Source organism: Dendrobates tinctorius, unplaced genomic scaffold (genome assembly GCF_039654945.1).
Source record: "Dendrobates tinctorius isolate UK_male_01 unplaced genomic scaffold, ASM3965494v1 ptg000065l, whole genome shotgun sequence".
Lineage (NCBI taxonomy): Eukaryota > Metazoa > Chordata > Amphibia > Anura > Dendrobatidae > Dendrobates > Dendrobates tinctorius.
The window spans coordinates 20,724,590-20,742,871 of record NW_027361733.1 but is presented as its reverse complement, the minus strand read 5'-3'; the positions used below and the strand labels follow the sequence as shown (position 1 = coordinate 20,742,871).

Below are 18,282 nucleotides of genomic sequence, written 5' to 3'. Positions count from 1 at the left end.
GCCAGCCTCATTAACTTGTGGAATTTTTTTTTCCGTTCCTATTACACAAAATACAATTTGAACATTAAATAAGACCATAACATTTGTGTTGGAAAGTTGGTTGCGTGTATCTGTTATTTCCTCACAGTAGCGAAACATAAAGGGGTGGCCATATTTACTGGTCTCACCCGCACATTAGAAATGTCAACGCATAGCGGGTTCACATTGCATTAAAAAGTTATCAAAACGTATAAGCTCCCAATAGCCAGAGAGGAGGCAAGAAAAAAAAGCAAAATTGTGAATACAGCTCTGGTTATGACTACATTATTCACAGATATACTGCAATGTGACAGATCATTTCTCTGTGACCTTGAATGATAAGGGGGCTGCACAAAGATGTGCAGCCTGAGAAATAGTGACAGAAAAATATTTTTTGACTGCAGCTTTGAATGTATTTGTAGTCACAATAAGTAGCTTTTCTGCACAAGGAGAGTAGCCATCTTATAAAGCATTGGCTTAGCCTTTAAAGCAGGGGTGGGCCCTCGAAGACCTTTTATCCGACCCCTGTGCAGATTCCCTGTGACCGCAGTGCTTGAGCCTGTAGCTGTATTTTGACGACCACCGACCCACTAATTTCTTCTTGCTCTGTGAGCACACACACACACGCAGTGTTCACTACTGAGCGCTGAGGAGCATACAATGAAAGATTATGTTCTGACACTAGTGCCAGCTACGGATCTACTTTGTGGGCGGAGTTAGGGCTCAATTTGTATGGCCCCCGAAGGACAGTATAAATATCCAAATGGCCCTTGGCAAAAAAAAATGGTTCCCCGCTTCTGCTTTAAAGGATCACCCCATGTTTATATTTGGGTAGTATCAGATACAGTGTTGGCACCCTTGAAATTGTTCCAGAAAATGAAGTATTTCTCCAAAAATATTATTGCAATTGCACATGTTTTATTATACACTTATTTATTTCCTTTGTGTGTATTGAAGCAACACAAAAAGCATAGTGAAAAAAGGCAAATTGGACGTAATTTCACTTAAGACCACAAAAATGGGACGGACAAAATTGTTGGCGCCCTCAACTTAATATTTGGTTGCACACCCTTTGGAATAAATAATTGCAATCAATCGCTTCCTATAACTATCAACAAGCTTCATACACCTCTCAACTGGAATTTTGGACCACTCTTCTTTCACAAATTTCTGCAGGTCTCTCATATTTGATGGTGCCTTCTCCCAGCAGCAATTTTAAGATCTCTGTACAGGTGTTCAATGGGATTTAGATCCGGACCCATTGTTTGCTACATCAGAATTCTCCAACGCTTTTTTTCCATCCATTTCTGGGGGTTTCTTTGAAGTATGTTTGGGGTAATTGTCCTGCTCGAAGACAGGACAGGAGAAATACTTTCGGCCATGACTGTACATCTTGTAAATACAAACAGTTAATACTGCTTATTAAATTTTTGATCCATTCTTGAGATATTAACTCTTTTTGTTTACCGGTTGTTCCCTTGGAGGCCAACCTCCGTTGCTAGACAGTAGAACATGTACAGTGCTTACAAGTTTTCTTTTATTGAGCTTGTAAGTGCTGTTTTGAAACCGGCCAAGATCGCTGATGAGCGCAGTATTACCTCCTAATAGTGGCCAGCTCCAGCAAGTCAGAGAGTAGTGTCGGTCAGTCTTCTAGGCAACAAACTGTAAACAGGTATTTACCTACAAGTAAATAGCGTCCTGTTTAGCCGGTTTACAGGAGCAGCGGCTACAGGAAGAAAATGAACTTTTACTGTCCCTGTAGCTACTCGCTTCCAGTTTTTGATGCAATCCAGAAAGCAGTTACAGTCACCGCTCATTACATAGTAATCATGCTCTAATCACTTCCCGGCACATTGATTGACAGCTTGCACTCCAGTTTGTGTGCAGGGCAGATAGGAAGCGAGCGTCTGCAGGGAGGAAAAAACGTCTTCATTTTCTCCATGAATTCACTACTCCAGTAAGCCGACCAGACATGATTTAAACATTCTTTGTCCTGCAGATCACTACTATATCTGCAGGAAAATAGCGTTTTTGTCTGACAGGTTCCCTCTAAGCAAGACTTCCAACAGGACCAAGGATATTTTGCCAAGCCAGAGTCTTCTCCATAAGGCCTCTATTTCAGGGTTCTTGCCCCTCATCAGTGTGGATAAGACTGGATGTAAATCTCTTAGTAAACGCTAAAAGTATTTTGATGTTGAGGCTATACTTTAATGTCCGTAACTCTTTACCCCGCCTTGCATTACATCTTTTTTTATCTTTCAGTGGAGCACGATAAAGAGTTCTTTCACCGGAGACGTCACCACCGCGAATTCCGGTTCGATCTCGCCAAAATCCCAGAGGGTGAAGCAGTGACAGCGGCCGAATTCAGGATTTATAAGGACTATATCCGAGAGCGGTTTGACAATGAGACCTTTCAGATCAGCATCTATCAAGTTTTGCAGGAACATCAAGGAAAGTAAGTGAGGTCCTTAGAGAAACCGCAAACAGGTGTTTCTTTGTTTTATGGGTCTCCCAGCAAAGATCTGATGGGTACCAGTGGGGGTCCTACTGCAAAATTTGTCAGGGGAAAATAAAATATTGCAAGTTATCCATTAATGTCCTGCTCTCTGCAGCGGTCTTCTGCTGCTGTTTATAGAGGACTGTTACGGTTGTAGTTAGTTATGCTATTACGGGGTGGAGATGTAGCGACAACCTGGAAGTGGAACCTCTGGGTCACGGCTCCAGAGCCCCCGAGGGTGAGCGGCCCAGGTGAGGCCACCCCCTATACAGGGAGTGTTTGGGGCAGGCCCACGGAGGATAGAACCGCGACAGCCGGAACCAAAGGGATGACTGGGGCTAAAGGCTGGAAAGGAGGCACAGAAGAATCCGAACTGTTAGGCACAGAAGGACACAGGGACCACGGAGAATGGGCAGCGTACAGGACCAGGGCACAGAGGATGGCACAGGCTGGAAACTGCAATAGAGACTAAGGCACAGGTAACACACTGAATGGGAGGCAAAGACAGACTTTGCTTAGGTCCATAACGTCTGAACAATTTGTTATAGAAATACTTTATAGTGTGGCCAGAAGTGCAAAAAACTGTGACTGTTGGAGGACGGTATGTTTCATGCCTACGATGTAATAAAATAATACAAGTAGTGGAGATTACGTTGTCCTCTATGGCCAGGATGGAGAAAACTTTACTTTAAATGTGAATTGGAAATAAATTCAGGTAGAGTCACATTAGTCAGGCCAAAGACCTAGTGAAAAAGCAGGATGGTCTCTCAAGAAGAGTTTGAGTGTGATCTACCCTGCTCAAGAAGAAATACACAACCGCTGTCAGGAAAGTACAGATAACAGCAGTTATATATAGCATTGTTTCACTTATACTATGCACTGATCATCATTGTTACCAAGGACCATGTAAATGCAGGACAGCTTCCTCTCTGTCGCACAGCCGTGGCGTTGAATGATGGCATCATCCAGCTGCGCTGCTGACAGTGTGAAAGACAGGAAGCGCGGGTAGGGAGCAGGACGGATCGCTGCACCTCCGCTCCACTGCCATTTTCTCTTGCAGGCAACGTAGCTGCAGAGATCTCTCCCTGCCCGCTGTACATGAGGGCAATCTGGCCAGGGCCTCCCCGGAGCCTCGGGGCCGGATAACAAGCCAGATTGCCCTCATTTGTAGCCATCCGGCAGGGGCTCTCCTTCACCTCCGGGCCCGATGCAGCCACACCACACCGGCTGCACATGCGGTATGTCCGCCCCTGGGATAAGCAATGTAATGTATGTACACCGTGACTGCATCAGCAGAATAGTGAGTGCAGCTCTGGAGTATAATACAGAATGTAACTCAGGATCAGTACAGGATAAGTATTGTATGTACACACTGACTGCACCAGCAGAATAGTGAGTGCAGCTCTGGAGTATAATACAGAATGTAACTCAGGATCAGTACAGGATAAGTAATGTAATGTATGTACACAGTGACTGCACCAGCAGAATAGTGAGTGCAGCTCTGGAGTATAATACAGGATGTAACTCAGGATCAGTACAGGATAAGTATTGTATGTACACACTGACTGCACCAGCAGAATAGTGAGTGCAGCTCTGGAGTATAATACAGAATGTAACTCAGGATCAGTACAGGATAAGTAATGTATGTACACACTGACTGCACCAGCAGAATAGTGAGTGCAGCTCTGGAGTATAATACAGAATGTAACTCAGGATCAGTACAGGATAAGTAATGTAATGTATGTACACAGTGACTGCACCAGCAGAATAGTGAGTGCAGCTCTGGAGTATAATGCATGATGTAACTCAGGATCAGTACAGGATAAGTAATGTGATGTATGTACACAGTGACTTCACCAGCAGAATAGTGAGTGAAGCTCTGGAGTGTAATACATGATGTAACTTAGGATCAGTACAGGATAAGTAATGTATGTACACAGTGACTGCACCAGCAGAGTAGTGAGTGCAGCTCTGGAGTATAATACAGGATGTAACTTGGGATCAGTACAGGATAAGTAATGTAAAGTATGTACACAGTGACTGCACCAGCAGAATAGTGAGTGCAGCTCTGGAGTATAATACAGGATTTAACTCAGGATCAGTACAGGATAAGTAATGTAATGTATGTACACAGTGACTTCACCAGCAGAATAGTGAGTGCAGCTCTGGAGTATAATACAGGATGTAACTCAGGATCAGTACAGGGTAAGTAATGTAATGTACAGTTGTGGCCAAAAGTATTGACACCCCTGCAATTCTGTCAGATAATACTCAGTTTCTTCCTGAAAATGATTGCAAACACAAATTCTTTGGTATTATTATCTTCATTTAATTTGTCTTAAATGAAAAAACACAAATGAGAATGAAGCAACAAGCAAAACATTGATCATTTCACACAAAACTCCAAAAATGGGCCAGACAAAAGTATTGGCACCCTCAGCCTAATACTTGGTTGCACAACCTTTAGCCAAAATAACTGCGACCAACCGCTTCCGGTAACCATCAATGAGTTTCTTACAATGCTCTGCTGGAATTTTAGACCATTCTTCTTTGACAAACTGCTCCAGGTCCCTGATATTTGAAGGGTGCCTTCTCCAAACTGCCATTTTTAGATCTCTCCACAGGTGTTCTATGGGATTCAGGTCTGGACTCATTGCTGGCCACCTTAGAAGTCTCCAGTGCTTTCTCTCAAACCATTTTCTAGTGCTTTTTGAAGTGAGTTTTGGGTCATTGTCCTGCTGGAAGACCCATGACCTCTGAGGGAGACTCTGCTTTCTCACACTGGGCCCTACATTATGCTGCAAAATTTGTTGGTAGTCTTCAGACTTCATAATGCCATGCACACAGTCAAGCAGTCCAGTGCCAGAGGCAGCAAAGTAACCCCAAAACATCAGGGAACCTCCTCCATGTTTGACTGTAGGGACTGTGTTCTTTTCTTTGAATGCCTCTTTTTTTTCTCCTGTAAACTCTATGTTGATGCCTTTGCCCAAAAAGCTCTACTTTTGTCTCATCTGACCAGACAACATTCTTCCAAAATGTTTTAGGCTTTTTCAGGTAAGTTTTGGCAAACTCCAGCCTGGCTTTTTTATGTCTCGGGGTAAGAAGTGGGGTCTTCCTGGGTCTCCTACCATACAGTCCCTTTTCATTCAGACGAGGACGGATAGTACGGGTTGACTCTGCTGTACCCTCGGACTGCAGGGCAGCTTGAACTTGTTTGGATGTTAGTCGAGGTTCTTTATCCAACATCCGCACAATCTTGCATTGAAATCTATTGTCAATTTTTCTTTTCCGTTCACATCTAGGGAGGTTAGCCACAGTGCCATGGGCTTTAAACTTCTTGATGACACTGCGCACGGTAGACACAGGAACATTCTGGTCTTTGGAGATGGACTTGTAGCCTTGAGATTGCTCATGCTTCATCACAATTTGGTTTCTCAAGTCCTCAGACAGTTCTTTGGTCTTCTTTCTTTTCTCCATGCTCAATGTGGTGCACACAAGGACATAGGACAGAGGTTGAGTCAACTTTAATCCATGTCAACTGGCTGCAAGTGTGATTTAGTTATTGCCAACACCTGTTAGGTGCCACAGGTAAGTTACAGGTGCTGTTAATTACACAAATTAGAGAAGCATCACATGATTTTTCGAACAGTGCCAATACTTTTGTCCACCCTCTTTTTTATGTTTGATGTGGAATTATATCCAATTTGGCTTTAGGACAATTCTTTTTGTGTTTTTTCATTTAAAACAAATTAAATGAAGATAATAATAACAAAGAATTTGTGTTTGCAATCATTTTAAGGAAGAAACTGAGTATTATCTGACAGAATTGCAGGGGTGTCAATACTTTTGGCCACAAATGTATGTACACAGTTACTGCACCAGCAGAATAGTGAGTGCAGCTCTGGAGTATAATACAGAATGTAACTCAGGATCAGTACAGGATAAGTAATGTAATGTATGTACACAGTGACCCATCAGCAGAATAGTGAGTGCAGCTCTGGAGTATAATACAGGATGTAACTCAGGATCAGTACAGGATAAGTAATGTAATGTATGTACACAGTGACTTCACAAGCAGAATAGTGAGTGCAGCTCTGGAGTATAATACAGGATGTAACTCAGGATCAGTACAGGATAAGTAATGTATGTACACACTGACTGCACCAGCAGAATAGTGAGTGCAGCTCTGGAGTATAATACAGAATGTAACTCAGGATCAGTACAGGATAAGTAATGTAATGTATGTACACAGTGACCCATCAGCAGAATAGTGAGTCCAGCTCTTGAGTATAATACAGGATGTAACTCAGGATCAGTACAGGATAAGTAATGTAATGTATGTACACAGTGACTCCACCAGCAGAATAGTGAGTGCATCTCTGGAGTATAATACAGGATGTAACTCAGGATCAGTACAGGATAAGTAATGTAATGTATGTACACAGTGACTCCACCAGCAGAATAGTGAGTGCAGCTCTGGAGTATAATACAGGATGTAACTCAGGATTAATACAAGATAAGTAATGTAATGTATGTACACAGTGACTTCACCAGCAGAATAGTGAGTGCAGCTCTGTGGTATAATACAGGATGTAACACAGGATCAGTACAGGATAAGTAATGTATGTACACAGTGACTCCACCAGCAGAATAGTGAGTGCAGCTCTGGAGTATAATACAGGATGTAACTCAGGATCAGTACAGGATAAGTAATGTAATGTATGTACACAGTGACTCCACCAGCAGAATTGTGAGTGCAGCTCTGGAGTATAATACAGGATGTAACTCAGGATCAGTACAGGATAAGTAATGTATGTACACAGTGACTGCACCAGCAGAATAGTGAGTGCAGCTCTGAAGAATAATACAGGATGTAACTCAGGATCAGTACAGGAGAAGCAATGTAATGTATGTACACAGTGACTCCACCAGCAGAATAGTGAGTGCAGCTCTGGCGTATAATGCTGAATGTAACTCAGGATCAGTACAGGATAAGTAATGTAATGTATGTACACAGTGACTCCACCAGCAGAATAGTGAGTGCAGCTCTGGGGTATAATACAGGATGTAACTCAGGATCAGTACAGGATAAGTAATGTAATGTATGTACACAGTGACTCCACCAGCAGAATAGTGAGTGCAGCTCTGGGGTATAATACAGGATGTAACTCAGGATCAGTACAGGATAAGTAATGTAATGTATGTACACAGTGACTCCACCAGCAGAATAGTGAGTGCAGCTCTGGAGTATAATACAGGTTGTAACTCAGGATCAGTACAGGATAACTAATGTACTGTATGTACATAGTGACTGCACCAGCAGAATAGGGAGTTAAGCTCTGGAGTATAATACGGGACATAACTCTTCTAGGTAAATTAGGGTAGGAGCCTGGACTTTGTTACATCACTTACTAGACCTATTCAGCCAGCTTGCAATATAAATGATCAATCCTCCCCCTTAACCCATAGCTCAGGGGTTTATATACTGCTCCAGCTCATATCATGCTTGTTGACATTGTGCAGACACCTTTATATCATGGCACATTTTGGCTGCTTCCTCCTCAGATCCACTAAGAAACTGTGTTCTAAAACATACCCTGTAAAACAGTCTTCAGTTACTTTTCGGGGGTCAGGATTCTTGGCCTTGCTCGCCATCTCCAGCGACCATGCTTTATGACCCCAATAGAAGGCACGTGTGCGCAAAGAATTGCAATAAATATCTCTGCAGTGCCCTCCACCCCGCCGCCATGGACCTGGATCCACCGTTTATGAGCAGCGTTTATGACTCTCTGCAGCCCAGCGTACAGGTCATTACACCAAAGGCTTCAGCTGGGGATACTGTTCCCCTCTGACGATCCCAGGAACTCAATGTAGAATAAAAAAGGATTTTTTTTTATTTTGCACCATACAATTGATCTAAATAACCAAATATGTTAAATGTCATATCAAGAGGGACCCACAAACTTCAGTGATCAGGGGGCGAATTGTGCAAATCTCACCCTCCCGTTACATAGAAAATGTAAATTAATATCTTAAAGAGGTTTCCTCTACTGCAGATTGGAATGGCTGATAGTCAGGGGTCTGTCGGCTTGATCAGAAGAAAGAAGCGACCATCACACTAGTTGTGCAGCAATCTGAATGGGACTGCATTGTATTCTATTCTTTATTGTTGGATTCTCTGTGAGCATGGATGTCAGGCTGACACATTTACCATCATCTAATCATCAGTATCTCCCTAGGGATTCAGACCTGTTCCTGCTCGACTCCAGGACCATTTGGGCAGCGGAAGAAGGCTGGTTGGTCTTCGACATTACCGCCACCAGCAATCACTGGGTGCTCATCCCGCAGCAAAATCTTGGCCTGCAGCTGTCTGTGGAGAGCAACAATGGTGAGTGACAGAGAGCGACATTTCCTTAAATTTGTAGTAGGTATAATAATAACAAATATATCTAATTAGAAATATAGTATAGTTTTTGATTCGCTATGTCTCTTTCCTCATGTGCAGGCATTGCAGGACCTTAGGTATCCATTGTTACCATCACTGACAGCTAGTTGCTAGTGCTTGCTTGTCATAATTACTATGGATACCTAAGATGCAATGCCTGCACATGAGGAAAGAGACTTAGTGAATCAGAATAACTATACTATAATTCTAATTGGAGATATTTGTTAATATTATTATTATTACACCTGCTACATATTGGGACATGTTTTCAAGTGGGAAACACTTCAGGAAAGGCTAATTCTTTGGGGAAATTTTGGAGTTTTTCTGTTTTCTGAAGCAGTTTTTTTAAAAAGTATTTTGAAAGATTTTTTTTTTTTTCGCAGCCTCCTGATTAGACAGTGATTGAAGAATGGTTTAAAAAAAAAAAAAAAAAAAGTAAAAGTAACGATGAAAAAACTGCCAATAAATTCTACATCTCATCCTACAAAAAAAAAAAAACGAGCCCTTATACGGCTTCATTGACGGAAAAATAAAAAAGTTCCAGCTCTTGGAAGAAGGGGAGGAAAAAACAAAAACATGAAAATGAAAAATCGCTCAGTAGGGAAAACTTTAAAACAAAATATAAACCTGAATACAGGTTTCCATAACAGTACTGCCCGCAGAACTAAAGCCGTAGTACAAAAAAAAAAAAAAAATTGGAAAAATTTGTTAGTACTTTTATGGGAGGGAGTATAACAAGACCACCATATTTTTAGTATATGTACCTAGAAATACTACTTGTTCCTCCCCAAAAAAACGGAAAAATAAAAAAGTCAGAAATGGAAAAAAATCGCCACATCCTGATGGCAAGAATGGACTGCGGCACCAAGGGGTTAATAAGTCAGGTAGTCCCATTCACTTGACAAGAGCCCCGTGGTCAGCACATGTGTTGTGCAGAAATCTCAGCAGATATTATCAGTATAATCGTGTCCGGAAGATAGTTAAGTTTGTGTTTACCCATAAAAAAAAATGACCAGGAAAGAAACAAAAAAAAGGAATAAAGAAAGAAGTAATGGGATAATGAGGCGTCCTGACCGCGCTGCTGTCCCGGACAGATGCCATACTGTACGATCCCCGACCTCTCTGGGCAGCAGATGTCACAGGATGTGAGCGCTGCTTTATGGAAAATGCTCAAGGGAGACTGCAGGTTTTATTGTTATCAATTTCATACAGTTTTCAAACTTCTGCTTGCAGTCACTGATTAAAAACTTTCACTAGTTTCACCTGGAGGATCAGAATTTGTCCTGGTCGTGTGATGATCACAGAGGTGCAAGCGAGGACTGAAAACACTGACCAAGCCCCGACCTTGTGTGATCAGCACATTGACGCAACTCTTTGCGGCACAAATCTCCATCCTGCGCTGACGCTGCTCTGAATGTAGGAATAAAAATGTTTCCATTCACTAACTGCAAGGATAAAAGGATATACCAAGTTCATACAAAACTTTACATAAAAGTGAACAATCCCTTTAAATCTTGATTTCCCAGCCTCTGCGTGCAGCGCGTGGTGTCTTGGCGCTATGTGATCTGCTGGCAGCGGTGGCTGTACCCCTGCTCCTGAGCTGCCCCCTGCCTATCTCACACAATCTAGTAACACATTTTACAGGCCGCATTTGTTTTCTGCATTGAATAAATTACCTGAGGCTGGAATTTAAGATTCTCCTGAGGAACAAGGGTAATTCTTGTAACGGGTTTCACTTTTTTTTTTGTTGTTTTTACAATTTGATTTTTTTTTTGAGTGGGGGGTTTCTTCTGGTGTTAAAATAAGGTGAACTCTGCACAACCCTTCAGAACGAGTCAGGGGCAGCTGTGGGGTTGGCGGCTTTATTTATTACCTAACTTAACTGTACACAGGCCGGGATTGGGTGTCCGGTGACTGATCCCTCAGACGTGCCGAAAAAGGCAAATTCAGGCGTTATACCGGGTACACCCAAGAAATATGATGTACTGATGGCAGAGTTTTATACAACCTATCCACGATATGTGGATAGAAACACTGGGACCCACATCTTTATCATCGAATTCATATTTTTTCATACGTCCCATTGCCCCCATTGTATAACATCTGGCCCCTCGACCCTGGGGTGTAACATCCGAAACCTCACCCTGGTTTATAACGCCAGCCCCATTTCTCCCTATCAATCTTTGGTACCATTGCCCCCATTGTATAACATCCAGGCCCTCCCCCCCCCCTGGTGTATAATATACGGCCCCTCATCATACTGTATGTCTTTACTAATGTGTCAGAATGGCTGGTGGTACAGAGTTCCCTGATACTAGCCCGGTCTTCTAATAGGAGCCACCGGTGTAACAAGTCAGATCATGACATTTTCTTCTGTCCTAAATATTCCCCCATCACCAGTGAGTGATATTATTGAGAAGCAAAAGTAACAGCAGCGACTCACCCAGAAAGTGGAGACCCCATAACATTACAGAGCAGGGTCACCTAGTGCTGAGGAGCAGAGGACAGAAAAGTCACCAACAATCAGCTGACTTTATAACTGACAACTCCCTTTGATATTAACTTTAGCACAAACACTGCGCCCTGCCGGAAGCTTCATGACCAAGCAGGTGCGTGCAGTCTTACATCACCAAGCACAATGCCAAGTGTCGGATGGAGTGATGTTAAGCAGCCGCCACCAGACACTAGAGCAGTGTAAACGTGTTCTGTGCAGTGATGGATCACACTTCTCTATCTGGCATCTGGTGGATGAGTCTGGGTTTAGTGAATACCAGGAGCCTTACCTGCCTGACTACATTGTGCCAGCTGTAGTTTGGTGGTGGATGGATAATGCTATGGGGGTGTTTTTCAATGGTCGGCCTTAGTTCCAGTGAAGGAAATTCTTCAGCATATAAGACATTTTGGACAATTTTATGCTCCCAATTTTCTGGGAACAGTTTCAGGGGAAGGCTCCTTTCTGTTCCCCATGACTGTGCTCCAGTGCACAAGGTCCATAAATACATGGTTGGGGGAATTCACACAGAGCTCTGATCTTGACCCCATCCAACACCTTTGGGATGACAAAGAATGGAGATTCAGTAATTGTATGCACTAAACGTTGAGACAAGAGCGCAATAGGGTCTTATACGGGTAAAATGTATAAATAAAAAGATATTTATACTCACCTTTCAAAGAAAAAGTAAAGCCTGTATAGTATGTCAGCCTGCTGCACGTCCAATGGTCCACAGCGGTGACCGCAACAAAGTTTCTTTAGGAATAAATTCTTGGACTTTTAGGTGCGCTGCCAGACAAATTCCATAACCACACAAGGTTAAAAAGTTAACCCTTTAATCCCTACGCGTTTCGAAGCATAACACTTCTTCAGGGGTTGACACATGAATACAGAGAGCTGTCACCACATTTATACATGCAGGATTTAAATTTGGCGCCATGAAAGACGTTTCCCCCCCCCTTTTTTAAAAAATATTAATATTAATCTTATATATTATTATACTATTTTTTGTCCTGAGTGGTGAGCGATCTGATCTTTTGTGGGGCTGTTCTTTCATGTGCATTTTCTGCCCATCGAGTTGTGCCACTGATTTCTTTTGAAATTGGGGGCAATATAAAAACTTGGACACTTTAATTATTCATTCAATATTTTTTAATATATAAATAAAAATTTTTTGCATGATTCCTTTATTGTCATTCTCATACACATTTTTATTATATATATTTTTTTCATACATATACATTTTGGAGACACATTTTATTCTGGTGATCGTATGGGATTACATTTTGTTTTTTCCTTCTTTAATCCGAACACTCTCCCTGGTGTGGTGGTGTGTTTGTTGGACTGCGATCCTCTTTCTCCTTTTTTCCCCACAATGTGGGTTCATTTCTTCTTTTCTCCTTTTTCCTTTTTTTCTTCTTTTTCTTTTTCCGTTTCTTTTTATCTGCAAAATAAAATAAATATTCAATTGATTTTATTAACTATAGATTAGTTAACTTTTATGAACTTTCCATGACACTTGAATTATTCTGATCTTTGACCTTTGCGGCGCATCACATGTCTTTCATGGCACCAAATTTAAATCCTGCATGTATAAATGTGGTGACAGCTCTCTGTATTCATGTGTCAACCCCTGAAGAAGAAGTGTTATTCTTCGAAACGCATAGGGATTAAAGGGTTAACTTTTTAACCTTGTGTGGTTATGGAATTTGTCTGGCAGCACACCTAAAAGTCCAAGAATTTATTCCTAAAGAAAGAATGGAGATTGTGAGCCCGGCCGGCTCCTCCATCAGGGTCTGACCTCACAAATGCTCTTCTGGATGAAAGGGCAAAAATTCCCACAGACAATTCTGAAATCTGAAAGAAATTCTTTCCAGAAGAGAGGAGCTGTTATAGCTGCACATGGGGACCAACTTCATATTAATGGCTATGGATGTAGAATGGGATGTTATAAAAGCTCTTGTATGTGCAATGTAGGGGGTGGGGGTGAGGGGCACAATACTGTTATCTATGCAGTGTATCTACCTATCTATTTCTCATTTCTATCTATCTTGTAAAATATGCACTTTGTACGTTAGGTCAGAGCATCAACCCTAAGCTAGCCGGTTTGGTTGGGACTAATGGACCTCACAACAAGCAGCCGTTTATGGTGGCCTTCTTTAAAGCAACAGAGATTCACTTGCGAAGCATCCGATCAACAGGTGGGAAGCAGCGTAACCAAAACCGATCAAAAGGACCAAAGAACCAGGAGGCACTGCGGGTGGCAAATATAGCAGGTACATACAAAGCTTTGGTTACTGTGAACATCCTCCTCATCAAAGGGTTGGAAAACACTTCACCTCCTGCAGGAGAGAGAGAGAATAATTGGTGGATGGATTGGATTTGCCAATTTAGCAGATCAGGAGCATCAATCTTGCCTAAAATTACTTTTCTGTATTTTTTTTCTCAATTTTTACAGAGAACACCAGCACAGATCAGAAGCAGGCCTGCAAGAAGCACGAATTATATGTTAGTTTTCGGGACCTGGGATGGCAGGTAAAATCATTTTCATTATTGTTCATTTTTGGGGGCTTATTGGCAAAGACCTGATTAAAATCTGACCTGCCCTTTGCAGCACTGGACCATTTCTATCACGGAGAGGCTTGTTTGACCATCACTCCATTCATTCTCCTTCCTGGTCGTGGGTCGGTAAAAAGGGGCGCAGGAGCCTTTCGTTCTGCCTGTCGCCACAGCTGTCATACTCCCACCAATCTAGCATTTATTTATTGCCTATCAGTGGACGATAAATGCTTCCAGCTGGAATACCCCTTTACAAGGCAGAACATTTTTAGGAAGCACATTACTTAGCATCCAGTCTGCCAAATGACAGACCACTCTAATTTATAGCCAGTATAGAATGAATAATGGCTTGGGCCATAGTCTGGGCCTTTCTATACCAAGTGAAGGCCAAATGGTGATATTTGTCATTCTGTGCTGGTGTAGGAGGGTCAAGTGACTTACTTTTCACGGACACATTTAAAAGGTTGTTCCCGTCTTCATAGATGGAGATTGTGGGATAGTTCTAATAAATACAGTTTGGCAAAGTGGAGTTTATCATGATGTGTGGGCTGTGATCATGGCAAGGATGAGTTCCAGAGAGTATAAGTGAAAAACAGTGGCGTAACTACTAAGTTATGGGCCCCGGTGCGAACTTTCAAATGGGGCTCCCCATGCCAAAATCTCCCCTCCGTACACCTTGTACACGCGTGGCTCCGTTCCGTACACCTCGTACACACACGGCTGCGCTCCGTACACCTCGTACACACACAGCTCCGCTCCATACACTTCGTACACACGCGGCTCCTCTCCGCACACCTCGTACACACGCGGCTCCGCTCCGCACACCTCGTACACACGCGGCTCCGCTCCGCACACCTCGTACACACGCGGCTTCGCTCCACACACCTCGTACATGCGGCTCCGCTCCACACACCTCGTACACACACGGCTCCGCTCCGTACACTTCGTACACACACGGTTCCGTTCCGTACACTTCGTACACACGCGGCTCCGCTCCGTACACTTCGTACACACACGGTTCCGTTCCGTACACCTCGTACACACGCGGCTCCGCTCCGTACACCTCGTACACACGCGGCTCCGCTCCGTACACCTCGTACACACGCGGCTCCGCTCCGTACACCTCGTACACACGCGGCTGTGCTCCGCACACCTCGTACACACGCGGCTCCGCACACCTCGTACACATGTGGTTCCGCTCCGCACACCTCGTACACACGCGCCTCCGCTTCGCACACCACGAACACACGCGGCTCCGCTCCTTACACCTTGTACACACGCGGCTCCGCTCCGCACACCTTGTACACACGAGGCTCCGCTCCGCACACCTCGTATACACGCGGCTCCGCTCCGCACACCTCGTACACACGCGGCTCCGCTCCGCACACCTCGTACACACGCGGCTCCGCTCCGCACACCTCGTACACACGCGGCTCCGCCCCGCACACCTCGTACACACGCGGCTCCGCTCCGTACACCTCGTACACACGCGGCTCCGCCCCGTACACCTCGTACACACGCGGCTCCGCTCCGCACACCTCGTACACACGCGGCTCCGCTCCGCACACCTCGTACACACACGGCTCCGCTCCGCACACCTCGTACACACACGGCTCCGCTCCGCACACCTCGTACACACACGGCTCCGCTCCGCACACCTCGTACACACACGGCTCCGCTCCGCACACCTCGTACACACACGGCTCCGCTCCGCACACCTCGTACACACACGGCTCAGCTCCATACATTTCATACACACACAGCTCTGCAAACTTACCCTCATCTGGCACCATGGCAACTGCATCAGGCTTCTGATCATGTGACTCCTGACTCCTCCCCTCCTGTGACCTCATCACAGGTCCTGTGCGCACAGAGCAGCCATCGCAAAGCATGGAGCTGCACAGCCAATGAGCGGCTGTAGCTCCCAGAGCCTGCTACTCCCCTAACTCGCAATCGGACCCTTAAGCACTGCAGGGCCGGTCACAGCTGCGACCGCAGTGTTTACGCCCCTGGTGAAAAAGGTGTGGACAATGACTGTCACATTCCTTTCCGTGAAAACATCAATGGCATCATATAGATAATGTCATGCTTTGTTTATATATACAAACAGAGTGATCTATTTCAAGTGTTTATTTCTGTTAAAGTTGACTATAGCATATACAGTTCTGGAAAAAATTAAGAGACCACTGCAAAATTTTCATTTTGTCTGATTTTTCTCTTTATAGGTATATTTTTTAGTAAAATGTAAATTGCTCTTTTTTTCTATAAACTACTGACAACATGTCTCCGAATTTCCAAGCACTAAATTTTGTATTTTTTTTTCAGAAAATGAGAAATTGTCAAAATAACAAAAAAATGCAGTGCTTACAGACCTCAAATAATGCTAAGAAAACAAGTTCATAATCATTTAGAAACAACAATACTAATGTTTTAACTCAGGAAGAGTTCTGAAATCAATATTTTGTGGAATAACCATGATTTGTAATCGCAGCTTTCATGCGTCTTGGCATGCTTTACACCAGTCTTTCACATTGCTTTTGGGTGACCTTATGCCACTGTTGTTACAAAAATGTAAGCATTTCTTCTTTGTTTGATGTCTTGTGACTATCCAGCTTCCCCTTGATTACATTCCACAGGTTTTCAATGGGGTTCAGGTCTGGAGATTAGGCTGGCCATGACAGGGATTTGATGTGGTGGTCCTTCATAAACACATTGATTGACCTAGATGTGTGGCATGGCGCCTTGTCCTGCTGGAAAAAAACAGTCTTCAGAGTTTGGAAACATTGCCTGAGCAGAAGGAATCTGTTTTTCCAGGATAACCTTGTATGCAGCTTGAGTCATATGTCCTTCGCAAAGATTAGCCTGGCTGAAGCATCCCCAGATCATCACCGATCCTCCACCAAATTTCACAGTGGGTACAAGACACTGTGGCTTGTACGCCTCTCCAGGTCTTCGTCTAACCATTAGACGACCAGGTGTTGGGCAAAGCTGAAAATTAGACTCATCAGAGAAGATTCCTTACTCCAGTCCTCTATCGTCCAGTCCTTATGGTCTTTGGCAAACTTCAGCCTGGCTCTCCTTTGCTTCTCATTGATGAAAGGCTTTTTTCTAGCTTTACATGACTTGAGCCCTGCCTCTAGGAGCCTGTTACGAGCTGTTCTTGCCATTCACTTCACACCAGCTGCCACTTTCCATTCCTTTTGTAGGTCACTTGATGTCATCCTCCAGTTGAGTTGATATTCGAATAAGATGACGATCATCCTAGTCAGTGGAGAGTCGTTTTCGCCCTGTGCTGGTCTGTAGCTTTGTTGTCCCCAATGTCTGCTGCTTGAACTTGTTGTAATGGACTGCCATCTTAGAAATTTTAAGGAAGGAGGCAACATGACGCTCACTGTATCCCTCTGCTAGTAAAACCAGAATTGAGCCCTTTTTTTCCTCACTAAAGACTTTTCTTTTCACCTCCTTTTGGCATGGTTAAAAGTTATTTTTTCAATCCTAATACTTTTGGGATACTACTAGCACTTATTTTGCCATCCAGCTTGTCCTATTGCAAGAGGATTGTGAACACCACAGCTGGGTTTTTTATACTTTCATTTGTTAAAGAAGATTTGGTTCAGGTGATCACCTAATCAGAAGCACATTAAGTAGAATGAGGTGTACTTTGGTTGGAATTCAACTGACACTGGCAAATCAAAACCCCTATTTGACTGCAAAAGACCTTCAGAAAGGTTTAGCAGACTTTGGAGTTTTAGTACATTGTTCTACTGATCAGAGGAACCAGTACAAATATGGCCTTCATAGGTTTTCTTCTCATGACTCTTCTATCCTTTGTTCTCACCGTAAAATTCATCATCAGCAATATGATAAAGAACTTCAACACAAGCCTAATGCATTTTGGAAACAAGTTTTTGGACTGATGAGATGAAAATGGAACTCTTTGGCCACAACGATCAAAGGTATGTGTGGAGAAAAAAGGGTGCAGAATTTCAGGAAAAGAAAATTTAGCTAACCATTAAGCATGGGGGTGGATCAATCATTCTTTGGAGTTGTGTTGCAGCCAATGGCACAGAGGACATTTCAAAGGTAGAGAGAGGGAAGAATGGATTCAATGAAATTTCAACAAATTCTTGATATCATAATACCATCTGTAAAAAAGCTGAAGTTGAAAAGAGGATGGCTTCTATAATTGAATAATGATCCTAAACACACATCAAAATTCACAATAGACTACTTCAAAAGGGCGCAAACTGAAGGTTTTACAATGGCCCTCAC

The 18,282-nt window shown here is 43.4% G+C and overlaps 1 protein-coding gene across 1 annotated transcript in view; it reads left to right on the top strand.

Moving 5' to 3' along the window:
* The window catches only part of BMP7 (bone morphogenetic protein 7), a 112,683-nt gene that overhangs the window by 77,106 nt on the left and 17,295 nt on the right, over positions 1-18,282 (top strand). Inside the window, exons 2-5 of the mRNA XM_073580677.1 lie at positions 2,281-2,473; positions 8,755-8,903; positions 13,530-13,727; positions 13,910-13,986. Of these exons, the coding sequence (XP_073436778.1) occupies positions 2,281-2,473; positions 8,755-8,903; positions 13,530-13,727; positions 13,910-13,986 (617 nt within the window). The remainder of the gene's footprint in view (positions 1-2,280; positions 2,474-8,754; positions 8,904-13,529; positions 13,728-13,909; positions 13,987-18,282) is intronic.